The sequence below is a fragment of the Apus apus genome, chromosome 2, assembly GCF_020740795.1.
Source record: "Apus apus isolate bApuApu2 chromosome 2, bApuApu2.pri.cur, whole genome shotgun sequence".
NCBI lineage: Eukaryota > Metazoa > Chordata > Aves > Apodiformes > Apodidae > Apus > Apus apus.
The window spans coordinates 107,676,011-107,700,472 of NC_067283.1; the positions used below are offsets into that span (position 1 = coordinate 107,676,011).

The window sequence follows — 24,462 nt, forward strand, 5'->3', positions numbered from 1 at the left end:
AGCTCTATCTAATGAGGCTCTTTGCTGACCAGCACTAAAGCTGAGATGGTGAATGCTTATGCCTTCTATATCCATCAAATATAAAAAAAGTTAGTGCCTCACAAGTGACATTTTGTTGGATATTCCTTCTTAGCTCCCCATTAGGTTATATCCCTTAACTCTCCTGTTAGCCCATTGGAAAGAGGAAATGCATTTGCCATCCGTACTTACTGTAAGGCATAAAAACTTTGCAATCAAGAAGAATAATGGTATGTGGGCGATTCACTTATTTTCAGGGGCTTTCCTTTACTCAGAACAAACTTTTGTAACTCGTTTACTGGTTCCCTGAAAGTAAGGTTTTTGTTTCCCTTTAAGTACCTGAAACATACAATAAAATAATACAAGAATCTGTTCTGAACTGCTTGTTTGCTGTAGCTTTAAAAGAGGCTGTTTCTAATTTGTGGAATAGCATTTTATGCAAGCTGTGGGAAAGACAATAGTAGCACCTTTCTTTTGTTAGTAAATCCTCCATTTACCTGATGCTTAAAGAAGTGCCAAGGTAGTTTCAGAAGCAATTAGGTAAACAGGTACTTAACACCTGATCAGTTACTGTGAAGTTACAATGGCAAGTGACAGTGACCAGTGATTCATATGTAATTCTTGGAAGCTAATTCCTTATGCAAATACCCCATTTATTGCAGTACAAAAAGGGGCTGGTACCCCACATTGAAACTACTTTTGTTACTGATGGGGAAAGGGAAAAATATATACAAAATACTTTTTAAAAAAGATTCCAGCACTTCTACCTATGTACAATTGTAAGGATACGTTTTCATTTTTGGGAAAATGGGACTGGGTTAGTTTAAATGAATTGATGTTGGAGAGTGCAAATCTGCTTCTCAGAAGCAAAATCTAATGAATTTTCTTTCAAATAAATGTGATTAATGTCCGTAAAAGCTATTAATTATAACCAATTTGTGACACTTTTTGATATTTGCAAATCTCTAATCAGAATATAATGCCTGTTCTTTGTTTAATACAAAGCTGAGATCTGGTTAGAATATGATTTTTTTTTTATGGAACAGTTCAGCTCTGTGCTTTTACTTTTTGTAATTACACATTGATAAGCAATTTCATAAAAATAAGCTGGATGTTTTTCTCCTCTTCATGCTTAGACATGTAAAAGTTACACAGGTATGACACTGAAGAACCATTATTTTTTTTCCTTAAGAGTTGTATGTGTTACTACTGCTTGACATAGAAATTTAGATGCAAACTAAATTATAAATTATTAGCTATGAAATGTAAATGGATTTTGCATCTTCTAAATCTTAAACATGGCTAGCACAAGTTCTGTTTGTATGAAGACATCATGTCTTGTCTTTCCTAATGTGGAAATGGCTATCTCTCACAGATAATTAAATATGAATGCAAAATCAGGCCAAACAAAACACATAACAACCAACAAAAAATTTGAGGTCTCTGTGTTGCTTGCTTGTAAAAACCCCACGATTTTATTATAGAAATATAGCAGATAGAAGGGTTAATCCCTCCTTCCTCTCTCCACAGTCTGTTACTTGCTTCCAAATTAGTTTCTTACATGGAATTTTCTCATTCAGTTTAAAAAAGCAGCAGGAACTTAAGTGATTTGCAGGCCCAAAAGCCAAGCGAAAGAAGGATAATTAAGGGCTCCTGAACATATAATCTACTTTGAAGGAAAATTCAAGACTTTTACTGCACAGAAGCAGATCTGCATTCTCCCCGTATCTGCTGGTGGAAGTCAGGCCCAGCTGTGCCTGGCTAAGCTCCCCAGCCCTCCCTGTCTGTCCTCTTGCAGCTGTTGAATAAATGAGAGAAGAGACCCCAGCAGCTCTGGGTTCTGTCTGTGCTGCTCTCCCATAAGGATCCCTTTTTCCTCTGCAGAAGGGGAGCCAGGGGAAACTATTTTTAATGTCCTCCATGTTACTTGTCTCACTTTCTCAGAAAATGACGTTTTGGCAGTTGTTTGTGAGCTCTGCTGTGTGTCTGTCAGGAAGCTGGTACCTGCTCTCTGCTGGTTTGGGCAGGAAGACCCTACAGTACTGAATTTCATCAGTATTTGTGAAGTTCTGGAGCTGGTTGAATGACATTGATGTCCCAAAACTAGTGTTCCCTGTGGCAGAAAAGTAATTACAGCTCTCCTCTTACATGGCCTGAACATTACAGAGGCATGTGCTGGCCAGCCAGTCTACACATACCTTACCTCTCTGATCCAGAGATGTCGCCAGCCAAAGCAGAGGAGGATGCCGGAGGAGATTGTGCAAGGAGGAAGAAAAGGAACATGGAAGAGATCTGAGATCACTTTGGGTGGAGTAAGAGGTGATACAGGGGCTCAGTCTTAGGTAATATTTGCAGATTAGGCAGGTTGCAGCATTTCTGCACTACAGCCCTACATACCCTAGATAGTGAGAAGTATAAAATATATTCAGATCAACAGTCTCTCAGGTAAAAGGCTGCTGTTGCCTGTGATAGCAGACTGAGATACATCAGTTTGTTTGAATGGGTACTGCTAAGGTGTTACCAAGTAATGCTTATAAACGTGTTAAGAACTTTTGATGGGTTTCTTAGTGTTTCCTTACACCTTCTCCCTTGGGGACTCAGGCAGAATGATGGTGTCCAGCTGCTCAAAGTGTAGCTGAAGTTGTTTTTCTCCAAAGTGGATGATAGAAGAGTCTTGGTTTCCATCTCAGGTGTGGTAGAGTGCTGGAACATTGGTTGGCCTCACTGGGTCATCAAAACCCTCAAATATCCAGAGAGTTTCTCATACCATATTCAGCCCTCTTAATGTCGTGTGCTCCTTCTGAAAGCAAGTATGCAGTGAAATAGAACTGTTAAGAACACTGGAACCAAAATTCTATTGCTCTTGGCAACAATCCATTCAAAAGCCTCTTTTTAGTCAGTGTTTGTGCTTCTGGGCATTTCCTGAAATTTTTAGGTAGAGACAGGCTAAAGAGTAATTGTGTAAAAGCACAGGTTTAAATCTGTCTTGAAATCTGACAGCATTTGCTATTTCATAATCCTTATCTACACATTTCCTGTTTGCCCACATTGTCATCAATGGGTAATTTTTCTATTTTAAATCAAGATGTAGAGTGGTATTTTCTAAGCATGTCAGCTACTCAGATTTCACCAAATGCTTCAAAACTTTAGACTAGCTTTGACAGTTCTGGACATAGTACCTAAATGGGGAAAACATCTAAATATGCAAATTCTATTTTGATTTTAAGGGAGTTTTGTTTGTAGATCTTTCTGCAACTGTTTCTTCCTAAAATACAATGAAAAGTCTAGATAATACTTAGCCTGGTACTTAGCCTTCCATTTGATTAGGATCAATATGGAATACACCTTAAAAGAGTTTAAAATACTAAACTAAAATCACATCTAATCAGAAAAGAATAGATTTGCTTTAAGCATGCAGTTTTAGCGCTTTTCCCCTAAACCATATGTAGCTTCTTATTGGTAAGTTATTGTTATAATCCATTGATTTATAAATAAAAACTTCAGGCAGTTCGTTTTACTTCCTTGACTGGAAGAATGCATGAGTGAGGGGCGAGTCCAAGCTAGCTTTCAGCTCAAATGAGTTGCTGCTGGTACAGAGGTGGCTGAATGACTGAAGAAACTATTCAGCCAAGAACTGGTTCAGCAGATACCGTGGGTGTAGGCACAAGACTGAACCCGTATCAGGCCCTGTTTTCAGCAAGCTGCTGCTTGCCAGGAAGTTCATACTAGCTGACTCTGTGCATTCCACTCCTCTCATGCCCTTTGCCTGGTACAATTTTCAGATAAAAGCAAAAAACAACATTAGCTTTCACCATCTTTGCTGAAGCTTTAAAGTAGGGGTTTTAGCACAGTGGGTAAGAGTGCAGAGACAGATATTAATAGTGATTGAAGTGACACTTGGTTAAGGTGTGATCACATCATGTTCCCAGATGCTTAATCACTCTCTCTTCACCAGTGATTTGATTTTTCCTTACAATTTCTGTAATAGCTATGGACTACTTATATAATATTTTAAATTAAACGTAGGTAGTATACAGCACTAGCTGAACCTTACGTAGACACCAATTTCAAATTGAGTTTCATAGGTTTGTTTTGAACAATATTAAAACAGGACATGTTATTTTTAAAATTGTCTTTATTTTGAAAGACTGATTTATGCAGATCCATGCGTGTCTTGTCCGTATTGTGGTATTTCTATGGTTGTAGAGAAAGAGAGGTGGTCAGTGAATGAATGTGTGATGTCTTTGGACATCCTGAAATTGGTAGGGGGGTTTCTGCCAGTTGCTGCTGGGAGAGGTGTGAGACCAGACTGTAGCACTGATCTTGCAGCTGGAGAGGTGAGAATTCCAGGGGAACACAATGTAAGACTTTTGTTCTTCATAAAATCTGGTGGTGCTTTCATTGACTTCTGCCTTGGGGAAAGCAGAAGGCCTGGTGTGATAATTTCCTTTCCTGTGGGAGAAGCCACATGCCTGTTGCTTTCTCTCACACCTGTCGTTTCCTAGCTTGAAAGTAGATTTACTCAGTACAAATAATATGATAAAGCTGCGCAGGAAAGTGATGGGTGATTTTGATCCCTGTAAGACCAGTGCTGAAGCTAATGGAAGAGTCTTTGAATGTTGTTAATTTACTTAGTCAAAATAATTTAACTTTGAAGTTGGCTTTGGTTTGAACAACAGGGTGCACCAGCGGGACCTCCACAGGTCCTGTAGTTGCTCTAAGCTGTTTCATCCAACCTTTCAAAAATCCCCACTGTAGCTGCTTTGGTGCAAGGCTGCCCAACTCACCTTGAGTCCTGAGTTCCAAGGGCCCCGTTGAGGTGCCCAGCCACAGCTCTGGACTGCCCTGCTGTGCTTGTTTTGTGTCTCAGCCTGCCACCTGCTCACTGCAGCGTGTGGAACAGAGGAAGCTCACTCCAGTCTCCTCTTTTGTCCACTTCTGCCACTGGTTGTGGCTGTATATTGACCGGTTGCACAAGAAACAATGTTACGTTCTTATTTTGTGTAGGTACGTGGCCTTGGGTGGGAAAAAACGTAATTGGAGACTGGAAGTCTATTGAGACTTCAAGAAACTAAATTGCAGACTTAGAGAAAACATGGTGTTCATCTCTAAAACCAGTGAATTAATCTTATATTTGCTGGAATTCCTAAAATGCATAGACAAGTTGAAAATTAGATTTTAAAATAATTTTCCTTTAGTAGTCAGTACTAAACTTCAGTCAACAATTTTATCATTCCTGTGTATGATTTAGTGTTGCTTGTGTACCAATGCCAGCCTGTTACAAGCAGTAGAGACAAAACTGGTTCTCTTGAAAAGACTCTAAACTGAAATTTGGCAAAGAAAAAGCATTATTTGGCATGTTCTAAGAGCTCTTTTCTGTAGCAAAATCACAAAATTTCCTTCTTATTTTGAACGTTTTTTAAAAATTGAGTTTCTATGCCATTTTATGTCTAATTTTAGAGACTCGGGTCTCTGCCTGAATGTGTTCAGGATCTCTTTAAAATCATGTTTATCTGTTGTCTCTGAAACCCAGAGCTAGTGGATCTGATGAGATGCTATCTCCATTTCCTCTGTTTCTCTTAAAAAGGGCATATTAAAACCCTCAGTTACAGCATCAGGTTCTGAACCCCCATTTGCTTTTGTAACTGATAAAAAGAAGATTAAACAAAATCTTTTGAAGATGTATCATTTGTTTTGTTTTGTGGTTTTTTTTAGGTTTTTGTCAAGCAGGCAAGGATTTACGGTTAGTATCTCTGTGCATGGAGCAAATTGATATCCCAGCAGGCTTCCTGTTAGTAGGAGCCAAATCTCCCAACCTTCCTGAGCACATTCTAGTCTGCGCTGTTGACAGGCGGTTTTTGCCAGATGATCAAGGAAAAAATGCACTTTTAGGTAAGAGATTTTTTTTTTACTTTTCTTTGTGTCATAATAATTCAGAGAAAAAGGTCAGTTCAAAATTACCTGAAGTCATTTCAGCTAATGACCTTCTATCAGAAATATGTTGAAGGAGAGGCTTGTTTTAATTAAATTCAAATCTGTAGCTGAACCTGCCTTAAGAGCCCATTTTGAAAAAAAGTCCCTGATTCTGCAATTAACCACAATCAAAGCTTGGTGATTTCTGTGTGGGCAGAAGTCAATTGCAGCCCTGGCATTTTATATGTGGACTATCCACAAACTATTTATCTCTACCGATGCTTACAGGATTTTAATTTATGAAGAAATATGCTCATACAACTGTAGAAGATGAGCTATCTATTTTTCTGTGGATTAAGGGACCGAGTCTGCCCTTGGCTCCACCAGACACATTGTTTGCAATAGGAGCTCTGAGGGCAGTTTGCTTCTCAAAATCTAATACATAGGGGGAAAAAAAAAAGCATTTATGTCATAATTGGTTACATTTATGAGCTTTACATTTTAATCCAAGAATGCTTCTTGCGATTGAAGATGGGCGTATGTGCACCTAGATTTCCTGCCTGGGTCACAACTTTTACACATTTTAACAGGCTAGTAAAACTAATTTAATGTGTTTTGTCTCCTTTAGCCTGAATTTACTCTCTCATTTCTCCCTCTAGTCATTGTGCTGCCTAGAAGATATTCAGAAAGGCCTTTCAACATGGAAGAAATTACAATAAAGCATAAATACTGACTTAACCACACTGCTCAAATTCTAGTCCAGACCAGCAGTCTTTTGCATAACTATCAAAACCACCTACTTTTGTACTTTTGTGTTATAATGTTATTTATCCCTTAGACCCATTTAATATGCCACTACACACTGTAAATTTTTGAACCTTAGGTAAAAATCCCACAGGGCTGAGTTAGATTGGGAGTTGTGATGTGCCCTTGCTGGGTACAACTGGAGACATGGGACAGTGGGGTACTCTGGAGTATACTACCATCCTCAGAGGAGCTGCTCCCCCATTGAACAGGGAGAGTGTCAAGAGCTGTTCAATTAAAAATATCTGATAGACAGACAGATGGTATTTAGTCTGATTAAATGTGGTACTACTTGTCTTGTTGGTAAGCCTTTCTCTCCCGCACCCCAACTCTGTACCCATCTATCATCTCTGATGTCATTTGATAATAAGCCTAGTGATTCATGACTCTGCTCTGGCATTGCTGATGTTATGTATTTAAATGCCTCTAGGCCTGTAGTTTCTCTGGGTCGCAAGGGAGAATCATAAAATCACAGAATGGTTTGGGTTGGAAGGGACCTTAGAGGTCACCTCTCACCAAACTAGGTTGCTCAAAGTCCCATCCAGTCTGGCCTTGAACACTTCCAGGGATTGGGCATCCATAACTTCCCTGGGCAACCTGTTCCAGTGCCTCACCACCCTTACAGGATAGACTCTCTTCCTAATGTCTAACCTAAATCTACCCTCTTTCAGCTTAAAAATGTTACCCATCATCCTTTTACAAGCCCTTGTAAAAAGTCCCTCCCCAGCTTTCCTGTAGGTCCTTCAGGTACTGGAAGGTGCTATGAGGTCTCTCTGGAGCTTTCTCTTCTCCAGGCTGAACAGTCCCAACTCTCAGCCTGTCTTCATGAGAAAGGAGGGAAGGATGATTCGGTCCCAGGAGACACAGGATGAAGAAATCTAGTTCTTGGTATTCTCAGCACATGATGGTATAAGATGATAATGAGGCACGGGAAGGCTAAAGACAATGGCCTAATTAATAAGAGTTTTATGGAAAAAGGCATATTGTCAAGAAGACTGAGTATCTTTTTCATAAAACTATGAATTTGGCTGGCAGCAGAGTATAAGAGCCAGTGTTCTCCAAGGTTCTTTGCTTTGTGAAAAATAAGGACAGCAGTGAGGATGAAAAATTGGTTCTGTTACAGATCTTGAACCAATTAGTAAATAGAAAAAAAGCAATACAACAAACCCACAACATTTCTACTAGGTATTAATCTGCCCAGCACTATCATAAATCATTGTTGATGTTCTAGAAAGAATAGAGAATATTTCTTCATTAAGATTTGAGTGCAATTCACAGATGACTGGAGTAGCAAGTTTAACTGTTCAGCATTAGATAATAGAGGGCTTATTCAAACAACAAGGATTTTAAGGCAGACCTATTTCAGAACATGCCTTGTGCTTTGTTCTGGGAGATGTTAGACTAGTGCCATCTATATGCAATATTCCCATTAATATAGTTGTCAATGGCACTGGAAATCAAGGGTGCTTCTAATCCTCAGCCTGAAGCCTGTCCTCCAGACCCCAACTCAAAATGTCTCTATTTTCTGTGAAACCAAGTTGAAAATATTGCAGAAGAGCAGTCCCTCACCTATGTTCCTAAATCTGTTGCTTTCATGAGAGGTTATAGATTTTTAAAAAAATTCTGAAGCACTCCTGACTTTTCCCGTTAAAATCTTGGCATCAAATGTTTGCTTTTAAGACTTTAGTGAGCTGTAAGGTCCAGCTTACTTGGAAAATGCTTTGTATTTGTATAAGGAGTCTCAGAGAAAATGTAGTAGGTTTGAAGGTTAATTTTAGTCACAAGAAGTTGCAGGGGCCACTATGGATTTAACCGTTTGTTTTGACAGAGATATGTGCAGCTTGAAACCCATGGTTTTTTTTAATGTAGAAAAAATGGATATTTTTTTTTCCTTATGGGACTTCCCTAGCCTGGCATCATAGCTCTTCACCTGCAGAGTACTTACTACTCTCTCTGCACTGTGTGGAGTGGAAAATTGGTGGTAGGATTTTGCATAAGTTAATATGACTTAGAAAGATGGAAGAGTTTCAGAAAAGCTAAGACTAAACTCTGCTTGTGTTTGGCTGCTGCCTGACACGTGTGGAGCAGGGCATCTGCTGAAGCCTTCTGTCTGTCCAGTCACTCTGATCTGGATGTACAGGTAGGTTAAAATGGCCTTGTTCCTAGGAGGTAGCACAATTCATTAATCTGTATGTATATCTTCTGCTTCATTCTTCCAGGATTTTCTGGGAATTGTATAGGCTGTGGAGAAAGAGGATTTCGGTACTTCACAGAGTTTTCCAATCATATCAACCTAAAATTAACCACTCAGCCAAAGAAGCAGAAGCACTTAAAGTACTACCTAGTAAGAAGCTCCCAAGGTGTACTGTCAAAGGGACCCCTTATTTGCTGGAAAGGTAATAAAGGTGCCCAGTCACCTAGACGTTTTTAATAATATTAGTGTGATGGTGAATGAAAAATTATAAGTTGCTGTTGAAAATGTATGCATTCAAAAGGAACTATAAGAAATTACTTTCTTTACTACTTGAAGGAAAAATTCCCACTGATTTCACTGAAGTCTGGATTTTGCCAAAGAGGTTTATTTAAGTCTTAATAGTAACCATGCAATCATAAATTGTCTTCCTCTGTCTCCCCATACCTTCAATGGGAGCCCTAAATCTGCCCTTCTTCAGGATGTGCAGTCATCTTGGTAGTAGAAATGAGGTTGCTTACTCTGCTGATTCTTTTCTGTGCCTGAAGCAAGATGACTTGTAGCCAGGGCTCCACCGATGGCTTTCCACTGATACTCATCTTTGCAGGTGCAATTCAATGTCTAATGCCTGAGGATAGCTGGCATGCCATAAGATTAAGAAAGTTCAGGTCACCGATCTCAGGAAAAGAGGAGAAATCTTGCATACTCTTTCCATTTACAGTGTGTTTTACACTTAGGTTTACCCTCTACCACAGCAGCCTGTGCAATATTGTTACATGCTAGAGATGACATTTGTGATCCCAAGGCAAGGTAGCCATGGAGCTGTTATTAGAGGATGCAGTTTTTTGGAACTAGAGCCATACAAAGACTCAAGGATCCTTGAGAATTATTTGCCTGCTTGCTGTCTACCAAATTGGTGCATATGCAGACTGCCTGTCTTCATCAGCTGTGGTCTCACTCAGTAACGACAGAGCTCAAGCTGGTGCCTGTTGTTCCAAAGAGGATGATGTGAGGAGAGGAGAAGCTCCACAGGAGAACTGACATGCATCTGAAGACTCGCATCCTTATGTGAATGGCAGCATGACACCAGAGAGAGATGGTTATCACTGAGCTGTATGAGTGATTATAGTACTGTATCAGTTTGTGGTTCAAAGGGATCCTGGTTTCAGCTGCTTTTCTCAGTTCCAAGTAAAAGTAACTACTGCTTCAGAGTGGGTGTGTTTTTCAGCTGCATTTTCCACAGAATCTACAGATAGATGTAACGTAGTAGTCTCCTTTTGAAGTTCCAAAAACAGAAAAGGGAAACCTTATTTTAATTTTGGAAGGTTTTTTTCTGAAACCCCTCACCAACACTTATGCAGTTGGGGTTGGTATATGTCCTGGTAAATGCTGTAAGGGGTCATGCACCTGAAAAACTATTTAAAACCTTCTTCTGGTCACAAATGTGAAGATGTGGAAGAGGCAGATACTGGGGTCACTTTTGGTTATAGACTGAATGCAAGTGTTTTGAGCACCCATAGAAGTTTAGAAAATCGACCAAGAATCAGCCTTATGGGCATGATGGGCCCTGTCCCCTTATTGAAGCCATTGGTCTGGTAACCCTTCACTCTTTACATACATTAAAGGTCTAATTAGAAGAAAACACCCCATTCTTTTCAAACAAAAACTGATCAGATCTCAGTTTAAAAAATGGATTAATGTGTGATTTCTAAGGTCACTTTCTCCTCCCTCAGCTTAGTTTTCATCCAAACAGACCCTGAAGGCATACTAAGAGTCTGGGTTTTAGCAAAATTTCTCCTTTTAAAGGGCCAGAAGTGACGGTTTGTATAAAGGTTGTGCCACAGGAGTTGCTGAGTGTTTCCTGGGGTATGTCCAGTGCCGTCAGATCTCCTGGAAGCTGCCATCTGAGGGCTCTTGCCATTTTGCAGCATCTGGTCTGTATTTGCCTGGCCCTCTGAGTGGACCCCAGGGAGGTTTTCTTAATTAGATGACAAAGTTGACTAAGCTCGGAGAGCCCGAGTTTCCCTTGGATGCTGCCGTTTGCTGCTGTTTGTTGTCCGTGCTGTGTGTATGCTTGTAACATTTTGTCACCTTTCGCCACCGTATTGCTGAACTGTCGCTACTGGCAGGCAGGCCTTGTTAATATGTACTGTAGCTGCTTCATTTGCAGAATGTAGAAGCAGGCAATCATCTGCTGCTAGCCTCTCTGCTAAACCAAATTCTTCGGTGTCACCGTCCACGACCCCAGAGGGTGGATCAGCTAATGGATACAAATCAGGGTTCACTCAGACAGGTAGGAGCTGAAAGTGCTATAAAGATAACCATTGGGGGTGGTAAGTTACCTCAGCTATTGTTGGTTCAGGGATGCTGTGAACAACTGGGTAATTACCTCAAGCCGTGTATGGACTGCAATGAGGAGGATGCCTTGCAAAATTGGCTTTGTGAAAGATTAAGACCCAGGTGAGGCTGAAGGTTAGCTTAGTCCTCATAAGAACAGTCGATTAAAAAGTACCAAAAAATCTTTTGATTCCTTTATTTGATTCTGTGTTTGTTTAATTTCTTTTTTGTGGATCTCAAAAAACTTCGACTACAGATTTACAGGGAGATGTTTCCTCAGCATATAGACTAGGTTATTTGTCTTGAAAAGGAACATGATCTCCTTTTGGGGTTAGGGGGGCAGCTTTTATATATTTCCTTGCTTATTTATTTAAAATTTATTTCACACAAGGGTGTACTCAGAATAGCAATTTCCCCATACACATGTGGTGGTTTTGTGTTATGTGAGTTAGCATGCACCTCATAACTCAAGACTCAGCAGGGGGGTCTTCCTGAACTCTTCTTTAACATCTGGAAAGCTATTAGTGACATACTTAAACAAGGAGAAACTTTAAAAATCGAGTGGACATTGGCTGACAAATAAGCAGTATCTTAAAATTTTATTCTTTAATTGCAAATAGCCAGGTTGCTTTTCTTTGAGCTTTGCTTCTCATTGCTTTATTGCAGCTTCATCTGCACTGTTACATGTTTTTGTGTCTATTTGTGCTATTAAAAAAAAAAAATTAAAAACAGGAGAAAACTCTCTCTTCATTGTTGTAATTGGTTGATAAGAGGTACCAGAACGTGTATTTCTCCAGAGGAGTATGAAATGCAGAGGAAAAGCCAAGATTGGTAAAATCCTTCTTCCACTTAGAAAGTAGGTTAGAAAGGAATAACAAACAAAAGCTGAACATAGGCATTCTTATGAAATTGTAATCACTGATCAGTATGTTCAGAGACACTTTCCCCAGGTGGTCACCCCTCTCTGTTAAGGAAGCTGTATGCTTTAGGCTTTGGCGAAAACTAAATCAGAGTGATGTTTTAAAAATCTGCATTTCACTGCATGGTCCCTTGGCTTCCAGATCCTGGCATGAGAACTGTGCAGCTACAGGAAAATCTGTTTATTTGTAACAAGAAGTGATCCAATATTTACGCAGCTTTGTCTGCTATTGTATCTGCCAAGTTAATGGGTACACCTTTTATATACTGCTTTCTCTTTATCACTCACTGTGTTTTTCAGTCTGCTTGGTGTTTCTATGTGTTACTGTTTGTACTCTTAGGTCACGGTTGTCAAAACCTTTTAATCTCCTTCTGCTGTTATCTTCTAGTGAAGATAATGTCACATGCATACATATGAATTCCCTGTGACTGGGAGAATCTGGGGGGGGGGCACCTTTTTTTGGTGGCGTGAATTCTGGCATGTATTGCCTATGATGGGGGTCTGACTTTTTCCTCCTAGGGTCTGCATAGCTGTACTTTGAGTTCAAGTCTCAGTTGTTTTAAAACAGGAGTACTTATTATCAAGTTTCTGCCATCGTTTTGAGTTTATTGTCAACTCGTACCCATTTAATGTTGTATAAGCAATTCTGTTTTCTGGCCTTGGAAGTGAGCTGTTCATACTCCCAAGTTCTAGAAGAAATCTGTAGGTAGACAGTTGTGGGCACACTCAGAGCACTGCATTGAAATGGTAATTCCGTGATGGAGAATAGAGCACAAGAGAATTTTGAAATACCATAGTTAAAGGTGACAGTATGGTGTGGCCATGACACAGCATTCAAGTGTTGGGTCCTCCTTTCAAAACTGCAAGTCAGGAAGCAGCAGTTCCATGGCAGAGGAGAGGCAACTGGCTGAAACCATGAACAGAATAACAAATCCAGTTTTAGGCAGACACAGAAGAGGGAAAACTTCAATTCAGGTCTTAAAGGAGTGCTAAGCATCTAGAAACAGGGTTTTACAATAGAAAGATGAACAATTTTAACTACTGGTAGTACCAAAAGTTCTGCTTAGGTCCTGGTGTGATATTTAAACATATAACAGCCACATCTGTATTCACAGACAAAATTTCAAGAAAGTATATTCAAACCACTGAGAAAGAAAAAACAAAGTTCTGGACTGTTTACTTTGAGGAAGGCTTTAACCCTACGTATTTGCTACTTCATATTTAATGAGAGACCAGCATTTTCTTTCAAAGCCCCTGGTCTGGTCTATTTTGTTAGCCATTCAGCAGATCTCCTGTTAAACATGGACAAGGTTTGCCGGTGGAGCGGCAGTAGCAGAGGCTTCTGTGTTCGTTCCCCATCTCATTTACTATGTCTGGGCAAAGCAGACTCTCTTCTCCACCCTCCTTTGCCAAATGGTGTGTGGCCTGAGGGTGAATGCATTTGGCAGATCGAGTTGGTCTTTGCCTTCTGTTTTCTTTCCCTGGCTGTTTTACTAGGACATCTGTAGGTGAACGTAGCCTACTTGCTCCAGATTACTTTCTGGACAGACACTGAGTTAATATTCTTTCATCTTGGTTTTAAGAATTTGGATTTTTCAGTGTATCAGCATCCCAATGTCCAGTTTTTCCTGAAGTAATCTGCAGATCTTAAATGTCTGATGTTAAAATAGGGCCTGCATGCTGAGGGGCTTGGAATCAGTTCTGGTTTACAATTTTATACTGTGCAAGTATTATAATTTTTTTCCTTCAGTTTATCCATCTAGGGCTAATAGGCCTAATATTTTTCAGCCTTGGTAAAGTGCTCTAAGGAGTAGCTGCTTGGTAATTCATGCAAGGAGTTTGGGCTCAGATACCCTTCATTTCTCACCCAGGCTTATAAGTGCACATACACTTTTCATAGCCTTATAGACAGTACTACTTTAAAGAGGTTACATACTTGATTTTTTTTCTGCCCTAAGTCAAGCTCAGCTGTGTATCACAGAGGTTCAATAACTTGTTCTTGAAAATCTCAAGGTTGTAACAGTTTCAGTGCTAATTCCCTGTGCTTGCTGGGGGCAACTCAAGTTAGCTCTTTGTCTTAGTTTTCTCATCTGTAACATGGGATGGTTGTGTTTACTTGCCTATCCCAGAGCGGTATGCTGAGGAGCAGGGAGATAGACCTTTCTACAGTGTGTGTGAATACACAACACTGTAAAAGAGATCAATCAGTAGATTATGAAATTTGATAGAAATACCCAGTTAAATGTTTGTTACTACTCCTACAAGATACTGATACATTATGATGTTTTGGGAGTGTAAAAGGAATTTGCATTATATGCAGAGATGTGTTTAGATAGATGTGTATGACTGTTCATGTGTATAGAATACAAATTACATATGCATATACATATATACAGTTTTTAGTCAGTATTTAATTAAACAACTTGTTTTCTTAGATTCTTCAGTATTCAGTCCAGCAAAATCATCTTCTGCTGTTAATTTAAGTGGAACTCAAGACCCATCCCGGAGCAAGAACATTGTGAAACCTCTGGCTCTGTCAGTACAGCTCGTAGGAAAGACATTTGCTGCAGGTATGGCTTTGCTTTCCAGGACAGCTGAGAGCCAAGGGATTTATCAGCCTAACAGCCAAGAAGTAATGGAGTCATCTTTTGGGTGGAAGAAAGAAAAGAAAACATTCACTAGCATTCTCCAAAAGTCTCATACTCTTGCAGTCCTCTGCACAAGAAATTTCCATGGCCATTATTTTCCCCAAACTAAGCAACACATTCAGATTTGACTTTCTGGTAAAAGTGCATGTCATATCCCTCTTTGCATTTTTTAAGATACCTAGGAGAGCATAAAAGTCACCTCTTCATATGACACTGATTCTTGCCTAAGTAACTGAGAGCTGTGTGTAATGGGTATATATTTCCACCAGATGCCTTTAACGGTGTTTAGTCTTATTTAAAGGAGTTTTAGTGTCTGTACTATTTTAATTACTTCTTATTTCAGAAATTAGAACCTTCAGCTGTGTCATCTGAATCCCTCATTAGTATTCTGTTGTGATACTCTGACTGTTTATTAATTTAGCTGGTTAGTCCTTTAAGCAATGAAAAAAAATATTATCACACTTATTAAAGGAGCATGCTTGAATAAGAAGAAATATGCATTTGTTTGGTTTATATATATGCACGTTAGCATTATGTTTTGTACATGATGTATTATATCTGCTATTTTATACAATACATATTGTTATATATACAGAATATTGTTATATTGTATCTAATGAATCATTAACAGTTCTTTGTGTAAAATGCCCTTTCCCTTTCATATTTGTGTAAGAAAGAGAATTTACCATGCACTGAAATTACTTCCTACCATTTCAACCACTTCAGTAACTCACCTATGTTCACCATATCTGTCCATACCAAGTCGTTGACTCAGAATATAACTGGGAAGCTTACAATGGGCCAGTGATGCTATTGAAATTTTGCTAATTGGCAACCTAAGACTCTTGTTCCTGAATTAATTTGGCTGGCTGCTACTGGAGAGTTCCATGTTGCATTGTTTTAGGCCGGTAGCCACACCTCAAACTCTTCTCTGTTGCAGCTGACATCTGCAAGCTGCTGCACCATCCCCTGCTGTTGATCCTGGCATGTGTTCCTGGGAGCTAAATTCCTGTGGGACTGGCAGTTGTGGCCAGTGGCACTGTAGTCCCCACTGGGCTCCATGTCTGCTCTGTGCAGTTTATGCCTTTTATTTTTTCTTGCAAAAAATTCGGCTCTGAAAAAGAGTACAGAGCAGCTCTGGAGCATGAGGATAACTTCTTGTGATCCTCCGTTGTAGTAGTTTTGTTTTGTGATCTGGATGTAGTGGGTCCTGCCAGGATGTCAGGCTTGCTGGGACTGAAGGATTATCTTAGGCAGAGGTAACAAAATTAAGCATAGTTTGTAAAGCTCAGAGCATGTGTACTTTACAATAAACTGCCTTGTCTTCCCTGCCCAGTCTCCTTTACGAACTGAATTAATGGTGTGCATTTTTTTTTTTAATTGTCAGTGTTTAAAAAAATGCATCACAAACTTCCAAGTAATTTTTTTTGTGTGTAATTTTCTATTTTTCTATTTTGTTTTGGGGGGGATGTTTCGGGTTTCTTCCACCTATCCTCCCTACCCTGAAATCTGGACACCCTGTTTCAAGGCTAGGATTTTGCAGCCTGTGCCCAAATTATTCTCTGCCAAGTACACTTCATGCTTTCCCTGGAGTGTGTTTCTCCCAGTCATGCATCTTGCCCTGTTCTTTTGTGTCTGCATGCAGCTGTATTATGTTGTTTGTTTGTTTTCAAGATTGTCTCAAGCCACACACTCTGTATTTTATTATACTCAGCTCCTCTTTCACTGCGTGCCACTGATGTTGCTAATGGAAACACTAATGGAGGAAGAAATAATGTATTGAGTTCTACAGTGTCTCGGCCAGTGCCTCACTCGACATCTCCAAGCCCTGGCTGTGCAGCTGGAGACCAAGGTAAAAAAAAAATCCTCTTTGTTCTTTTATTTTGTTGAGCCTGAAATTCGTGGTTTTGTTTTTCTTTCCATCATAGCTGTTTCTGCAGCTCAGTCTTTACAGAGCCATTGGGTTTTTGGCATGACCGTTTATCATAATGCTGTACATTTCAACACAGGTGGCAACATTTTTCATATCACAGTCTGGCTTTGTGTAAATCTAGGGTTAAACCTGTTGCGCTGAGTGGTGTGATACCAGCTCAACACCAGTGTGATGGAAATGTGGCCTGGAATCTGGCCACTTGGGAGGATGGTGTTTAGAACTGGTTTTTACTTTCCTCCTCAGCATCCATGTCCAGTTCTGGACCACCAAAGAAACGTCACCGGGGATGGTCTCCTGGGTCTCCAGTCCCTCCTCCTGGTTTAGCGGTACCTGTTCCTACAATTCGGCCTTCAGCAAGAACAGGTAAGACTTGATTAATACAGATATGTAATTTGAAAAAAACTGTACTCAACCAGACGAGTAACCCTCCTGCTCCACAGAGGTGTTGCACAGAAAACATAACTGAGCTTGTTGAAGTAGTTAAGGACACCATGGTTTTACAGATGCCCCAGAAAAACACACAAGATTGCCTGGCACTTGTTGCCAGAATCTAAGATGATACACAGTGAAAGTGAAGCTGTTGGGCAAGAGAGAGAAAATGAAGATGTGAGTAAGATTCATAAAATCTGAAGCTATCCAAGTCCTCCAGCTGTAACTCAGTCCTTCTAAATTGTGCAGGGACATGGATATATTAACATATTAGCTGGATTTCCATTAGCCTTCACCTTGAATGCATGCTACAGAAACCACCCTCTGTTCCTGTACAGGAAAAACAGCTTTGTATAATTTTGGCCTAGCAAAGGACACTGATGTGCACTAGGTTGTGTTTAGTTCTAAGCATAAAGTTTGTGACACTAAATGTCTTTTGTACTTGGAAAAGCTGTAGGAGGGATATATAGCATCATTATATGAATAGGATTAATTACAAGCACGTGTGAATACTCATATCCATGTTGGTACCTCTTTGTACATGACTTTTAATAAAACTGTACACTGTTTAAGCTCTTCTCAGTTGTGGGATTCAGTGTACTTTGTAAGGGGGAATAAACAATGGCTTATTCCTGTCCCTATAGAGTGAGAGAATTTTTAAAAATGGAAAAAAAAGCCATTTGTAAACATTCACAGTGTGTTTTCAATTCTGCTTTGGAGGACTTGGTTTTGAGATATTTTGGAATTCATTTTCAGATATATTAATTAGATGAAGAAGGGCTACGTGGTAGTGCAGGCCTGCCTACTTGAGCACCTCAAATCAGTTGCAGCTTTTGTAGGTTTCTAGTTTCAGAGACCTGCTGGAGATAAGTGATACAAGGCAATCTCCCTTTTTGTTGAGTTTGTCTCCACCAATCTATGACATCAACTCCACTTTCCATGAGTCTTTTGTAGTATTTTTTTCTAGTAGATAAACAATTTCTGCTGCTAAAACATACACGTTCATTCACGCTGCCCTTGATGCTTTTCTGTTAATGACATTGTCTGAAAAATCTGTTACAAACCACCAAATGAAGCCTGAGAAACTTCTGAAGCAGACCTCATGCTGAAACCTGATTACAGATTACAAAATTCTTGCCGTTTGTTTCCTTTTACTTGTGAAAGCTGCTTTTACTCTCTCATGAGAAAAGCCCAATTTTTATCCTTGTAGCAACTGTCGAAGGACAGCTTTGAGATTTTTGACCTGCATTTGTTTTTCTTATCTATGTATATTCTAGGTCAGAAGTCAGAGTAGTCTCTTCTCTTGTATTGAGAGGTAGCCTCTTTGGCCTTTTGGCTTAGTACTTGGCTTTGTTTGAAGCTGCATATTCAAATGTTTGTTTTCCTTTCTCATTCCCACCAACAATACAGTGGCCAGAAAAGTTTTATTTTAGGGGTGGGGCTATGGAAGGATATAGGCTCTTAATTTAAATACTTAAAACTACAGCAGGAAATGCAGAGACCTTTTGAATTTTACTACAGTTAGTGATCTGCAGTAATTTTTTTTATTTGTTCATACGGCCAAATCACAGTATGAGCCTTTTAGTAATGGAAACTTCTCTTTTCTTTATTTTATAGAGCCTCTTTTGTCAGTCCCAGTTCCTCAATCCATGTTAACTGGAATTTTACAGCCTCAACCCATCCCAGCAGGGGAGACTGTAATAGTTCCTGAAAACCTGCTGAATAACTCGGGAGTCCGACCTGTGATTCTGATAGGTAAGTCAGATCAAATTCTGTGTTTTGAACAAATGCATCTGCCCTAGGACAAAGTGGGGTTTGATTTTTTTTTTTTGTTGGTTCTATCATTCACTATGATGTGAAGTCAGTTTATCATGGATAGTTTGCTTTAGTTGCTCAACATTTATATTTGGAATTTAGGCCATTTCTGGATAATCTGATTTGCAAGCAGGTCAGGACTAGGCCAAATTTACACAAAATCTCTCACCAAATTATTTTTGTACAACTAAAATTTTTGTAAAATCCAAGAACAGAAATATTTCCATGTAATGAAAATAGCTTTCCCATGTAAAGAACTTAAAAACCAAGCAAATATTTCCTGCACCACTTACAGTCCCAACCTTGAAGCCCAAGGTTTCTGCATGAGAATGAGAAAATCAATTTGGAATCAGTCATCAGAATTGAATCATACTAACTTTTTGTCTTTTGTAGTCCATGCTTCTTGTAAGCCACCGAGATAAAAGATCAGGCTTTTAAAATCCATTAGCTGCATGAAGTACATTGTTAACCCTTGGAGGGACACTGCTACTTGGGCATACAGTGTTACAAAGATGGGTCAGCTAGTACTGCTGAAATTTTGATGAGAGATTTTTTTGACTCTTTAATATCTCTTTTCAGTCCAGCATCATACAGATAGTTATGTAAAATAGCTTCAGTGGTAACAGAATGTGCTTATGAGTATAATCCATGGAATACTTTATTATTCCTGAAGAAATGGAGAAGTTCTTAAAGTCCTCACTTGCACAGACAACCCTAATACACACAATTCCCAGAGAATTAACAGGACTGTGTACTGGTAAAACCATCAAGGATAGGGTTACATTTCTTCTGGTCTGTTTTGTTTAAGGTTTTTTTTTTTTCTGAAAGCCTGTTCTAAAGCTCCAGCGTGGTGCTCTAACGGTTTTCAGAGAAACACTTATTAAAGATGAGGGTGCCTACAGTCATCAGCTTAAGTGCAAATTGAATGCAGCCCTTAGGCTCTTGGAGAGTTGCCAGTGAAGTCCTCAGTTAGGCTAAACGTTAGTGGCCCTGAGAAACAGTGTCCTATTAATAGTACAGAACCAGATGTACCCAAGTGGATGGGCTTGGCAAAATCTGTGCTGAAGTTTTTTTTTTGAAACGGGGAACATCCTCAAGGAAAAGAGGAGTTAGCCTGTGTTCATGTGCTTTACCTAGCAGAACAGCATGTTTAGTTGTTGATGTTTATTTGAGCTGTTTATGGAAACATGGCAAAAAAAGGTTAAATCAATCCCTCAGTAGCACAGTGGCTGAATCAATGCTAATGTGACTTACGCTGCTTTTATAATGTTAAGATCAATGCACTTTTGCTTCCATTGATTTTTCTTTTTTGTACACTGTATTCTGCAGTACATTATAGTATCTATTCAAAGGTCAGGGTAAGACCTAAATAGATAACATTCTCATTTGTAGTTGGATAACAATAATTATTATCCTGCTGATATGCCGTTACTGTTATTTTTTTAAAATCTATGTGATCACTTGTAAAAAACTGCAGAGGATCACTGGTCTATATCCTTTATTTTGTAAGCAATTCTAATGACCAGAACAGTCACTGATGCAGTGTATTTTGCAACATAACGTTAAGGAGAGGTTTGGGAAGGAATACATTGAGCAAGATTTCAGGAGGTGGCATATTTTGCAAATTTCTGGGTTGTTTTTTTTGTTTGTTTGTTTGTTTTTTCAAAGGTTATGGCACTTTACCTTATTTCTATGGAAATGTCGGTGATATTGTTGTAAGTCCCTTGCTGGTGAATTGCTACAAGATTCCACAGCTGGAAAATAAAGATTTGGATCTCTTGGGTTTGACCAGCAGTCAGCTGCTAAGTGTGGAGAATATGATACTTTTAACTATTCAGTATCTCGTGCAACTAGGTAAGCAATTTGTCTTAAGCACTTGTGTTTTTTTATTTGTGACTATGTTTTTTCTTTCCACCCTCTTTATGTCCGTTTAAGAGCCAATTTTCTGGCTATTTTTGTGCCTGGAAGAGGTAAGTGGCTCCATCTAGCGTGTGTTACTTAGCTGCTCTGTTCATCACACTGAGGAAGTCAAGTGAATTTAAAGGCTGCTTCTGCTCTCCATATGGGGATTGACCAGGTCACCTTTGTGAAAATCGATTTGCAATGCAGATAACTCATTTGCTTAGGGTATCAAACCATCAGTTATCACAGCTCCTTCTAAGGACACTCGATCTGTTTTATTCAGTTTGGTGACAAATGCTGGCAGATGTGTGATGGTCATGATTGTTTTGGTGACAGCACAGTTTACATGAAAACCACATTTGTTATTCAGACTAAGGCAAGTGACTCAGTGAATTACTCATTCTTGTAAATGTTTTTGAATGGATTGTTTGCAGCAATCTTAGCAGTAAGGTTTTAGAAGTGAAAGAATAATTACAGGATCATAGAATGTTTTAAGTTGGAAGGGACCTTAAAGATCACTTAGTTCCAACCACCCTGCATGGGCAGGGACACCTCCCACTAGGTGAGGTTGCTCAGAGCCCCAGCCAACCTGGCCTTGAACACTTCCAGGGATGCAAGATAATGTTGGGAAACTTCTCACAGCAGTCTGTCTTAATTTGAAAAGATGCTGCGTATCATAGAGGAGTGTGAAATGACTTTTGTGAAGAGCACCCTGCTTTCCTGTACTATGTTTCCACTAGGCCATCTGCAATACATAATGATATGAAACGTGCAGATATTTCAGAAGAAGCACAACTGGTGATAACCCTATCATTTGCAGGTTTAACCCACATGTTCTTAAGATTTGCTGCTCTCTGTTGATGCAGTACTGTTACAGAGAGGAAGGAAGTCATCGTCCGTGTTGTAATACTGACCTGTTTGCTTTATTTATCATTCTCTGCCTTAGTAGTTCATTAGATGTCAGGTTAGAGCTGACAGAGAGTTCCTTTATTTTTTACAAGCTGAATGTTTTTCTGATGCACTTCTCTCAGTGGGCTTAAACCTATTACTTGAGATTTTTATCTTCATTGGAAGTTCTGTAGAGTCTGCATGTTAAAACCAGCTGCCTCAGACAGTTCTGGATTGAACTTGAAGGCAGCTTGTGAATTTCCTTCAGAGAAACATACAGCTGGCTGATACAGCATTGCCAATTAAAAAGAAATTATCTGTTGAAACCTATCAAGTCAGTGAACCACACTGCATGAGCAAATCCAACCTCAGATGGATGCAGCAAGTCTATACATGCTGCAAACTAGAGGAGGCTTTGTGAAAAGCTTCTGGAGCTGAGCTGAGCTTTGTCTAGCGAGCACGGTGCCTTCAGTGTAAAGAAGTTCCCTTATTAGCAAGTGTTTAGTTTGGCTTTTGTTCTTAGCTGTGTAAAGCTGAAGATTTTTCCATTTGGCCTTGTGTGGAGATGGGCACCAGCACTGTGAGATGAAAAAGCCTAATGAGGTAAAAAATAAAAACATTCTGCAGAGCACAGGCTTCAAAACGTGTTGGATGTTTGAATATTGCAACAAGCTTTATAAGGTTGAATTTGTGACGGTTGCACTGAACTGTAGCCCTTATCCTATTTTGTAAAATCACAACAGATTAAAGGTGGTTGGAGGGCAGTCAGCTTCAGAAGTATTTGATGAGGAGAAGAGATGAATATACACATAAATTAACAGTTTATTCATGTGAGTCTCTTCTTTTCTAGAGAAAGTAGGACTAAAAGATTATTCTCTCCTCCAGAGTGTGTTGTGAAGAGTAAGGTGAAGGCAAAGATAAAAAAGCAGGCAAAAGAATAAAATAGATACTGGGTTTCAGATAATTTTTTAAGATCTTACTACTTGTACAAAATATGTTTGCAGCTGATTGTGATCACAGATCAGAAGAATATTATTTATGAAAGTGCTCCTTTTCCTGTGGAAAAAAGCTGTATCTGAGAATTCTTTTCAGTTTTCCTGTAGGATTATGGCAACGTTATTGTAGGATAATGCTGTTGTGTTTCCAGAAATTGACTGAGCAATCTCACAATGGTATTACAAGTCAAAGCAAGCAAAATAACTGGATTTTTGACACTTTTATTTTAAACCCACCATTGTCCCCCTGTACTCAGGAGTGGTGAGGCTGCACCTTGAGTATTGTGTTGGGCCCTTTGCTACAAGAAGGACATTGAGGTGCTAGAGTGAATAGAGAGAAGGGCAATGAAGCTGGTGAAGCATCTGGAGTCTTATGAGAAGCATCTGAGGGAGCTGGGGTTGCTTAGCCTGGAGAAATGGAGGCTGAGGAGAGACCTTAACACTCTGCAACTACCTGAAAGGATGTTGTAGTGAGGTGGGGGTTGGTCTCTTCTCCCTTGAAACAAGCAACAGGACAAGAGGAAGCAGCCTCAAGTTGTACCAGGGGAGGTTTAGATATTATGAGACATTTCTTTACTGAAAGGGTTCTCAGGTGCTGGAACAGGCTGCCCAGGGAAGTGGTGGAGTCACCATTCCTGGAGGTATTTAAAAGACATGTAGATGCGGTGCTGAGAGACATGGTTTAGTGGTGGACTTGACACTTCTGGGTTAAAGTTTGGACTCGATGATCTTAAGGGTCTTTTCCAACATAAATGGTTCTATGATTCTATGAAGACTATACACAGTTAAAACTGTGGCTGTAAGCACAGCACTGCTATAAATAAGTTCCACTGACTATGATAACAGAATAAGTAAAAAAGATTAAGAGATATGTTTGATTTCAGTGGATTTTTTATGGTCTGTCTTCTGTACTTACTCAGATTTCACGTTTGTTATCTTTGGCAGCATTCATAGTGAAGTATTCTCAAGCTTTCTTTTTATACCTCAAAATGACCATATTTGTAGTATGGGTTACATTCTATCATTTGTAATAATCTGCTTTTTACTCTTGCGCTACCGTGTCTACAAACAGAACCTCATCCTACACAGTGCTAAGGTCTGTGTTTTGGTTTTTCAGCTGGAGGGGATTTCTAGACTCTTTCTTAGTTACCAATTTAGAATTTTAAAATAATTCTCCCTCTGTCTTGTTGTGGTACATCTAAATCACTTTGCCTGTGTGTATGCTCTGACACCAAGAGGTGTTTTGTAGCTGCCATAACTGTATGCATATCCAAACTTAAGGCAGGAACAAGCCTCTGACTTCAGTGAAAGACGTATTCAGACACCCGAAGCAAGAGATTATTCCAGAAATTCCCCCAGTCTTAGGTGGTTGGAGGAGGTAGTTCTCTGTGGGATGGACCATGAAGTGTGTTTACCAGAAATGGATGGCATTTGGATATGTTGTCTTAAACTGTAGGTGCCTTTGGAAGCCCGACTATGTTAGTAAGGTCTTTCCCAGCTATGAATTTTATGTAGTATTATTCTTTTTGCAGTTTCATATTCTGAAATCAAGGTGATCCTTTGCCTACACATTTCTGTGGAGAAGCTTCCAAATACTCTCTTTTAAGCTGGACAGATTCCTGTATATGTGTTTATGAAATTGTTGAAATGTCTATAATTTTGTCTTCTAT

At 39.4% G+C, this 24,462-nt stretch overlaps 1 protein-coding gene across 7 annotated transcripts in view; it reads left to right on the forward strand.

Annotated features, from left to right (window-relative positions):
* Positions 1-24,462, forward strand: part of GREB1L (GREB1 like retinoic acid receptor coactivator) — a 144,006-nt gene that overhangs the window by 80,230 nt on the left and 39,314 nt on the right. For 6 of the 7 annotated variants that reach the window (XM_051609713.1, XM_051609714.1, XM_051609716.1 and 3 more), the window contains exons 5-11: positions 5,734-5,910; positions 8,955-9,131; positions 14,618-14,752; positions 16,545-16,682; positions 17,007-17,126; positions 18,810-18,947; positions 20,676-20,861. In XM_051609713.1, coding sequence (XP_051465673.1) covers positions 5,734-5,910; positions 8,955-9,131; positions 14,618-14,752; positions 16,545-16,682; positions 17,007-17,126; positions 18,810-18,947; positions 20,676-20,861 — 1,071 coding nt within the window. Of the gene's footprint in view, positions 1-5,733; positions 5,911-8,954; positions 9,132-11,096; positions 11,220-14,617; positions 14,753-16,544; positions 16,683-17,006; positions 17,127-18,809; positions 18,948-20,675; positions 20,862-24,462 lie in introns of all 7 variants that reach the window. The other variant, XM_051609719.1, reaches the window with a different exon arrangement.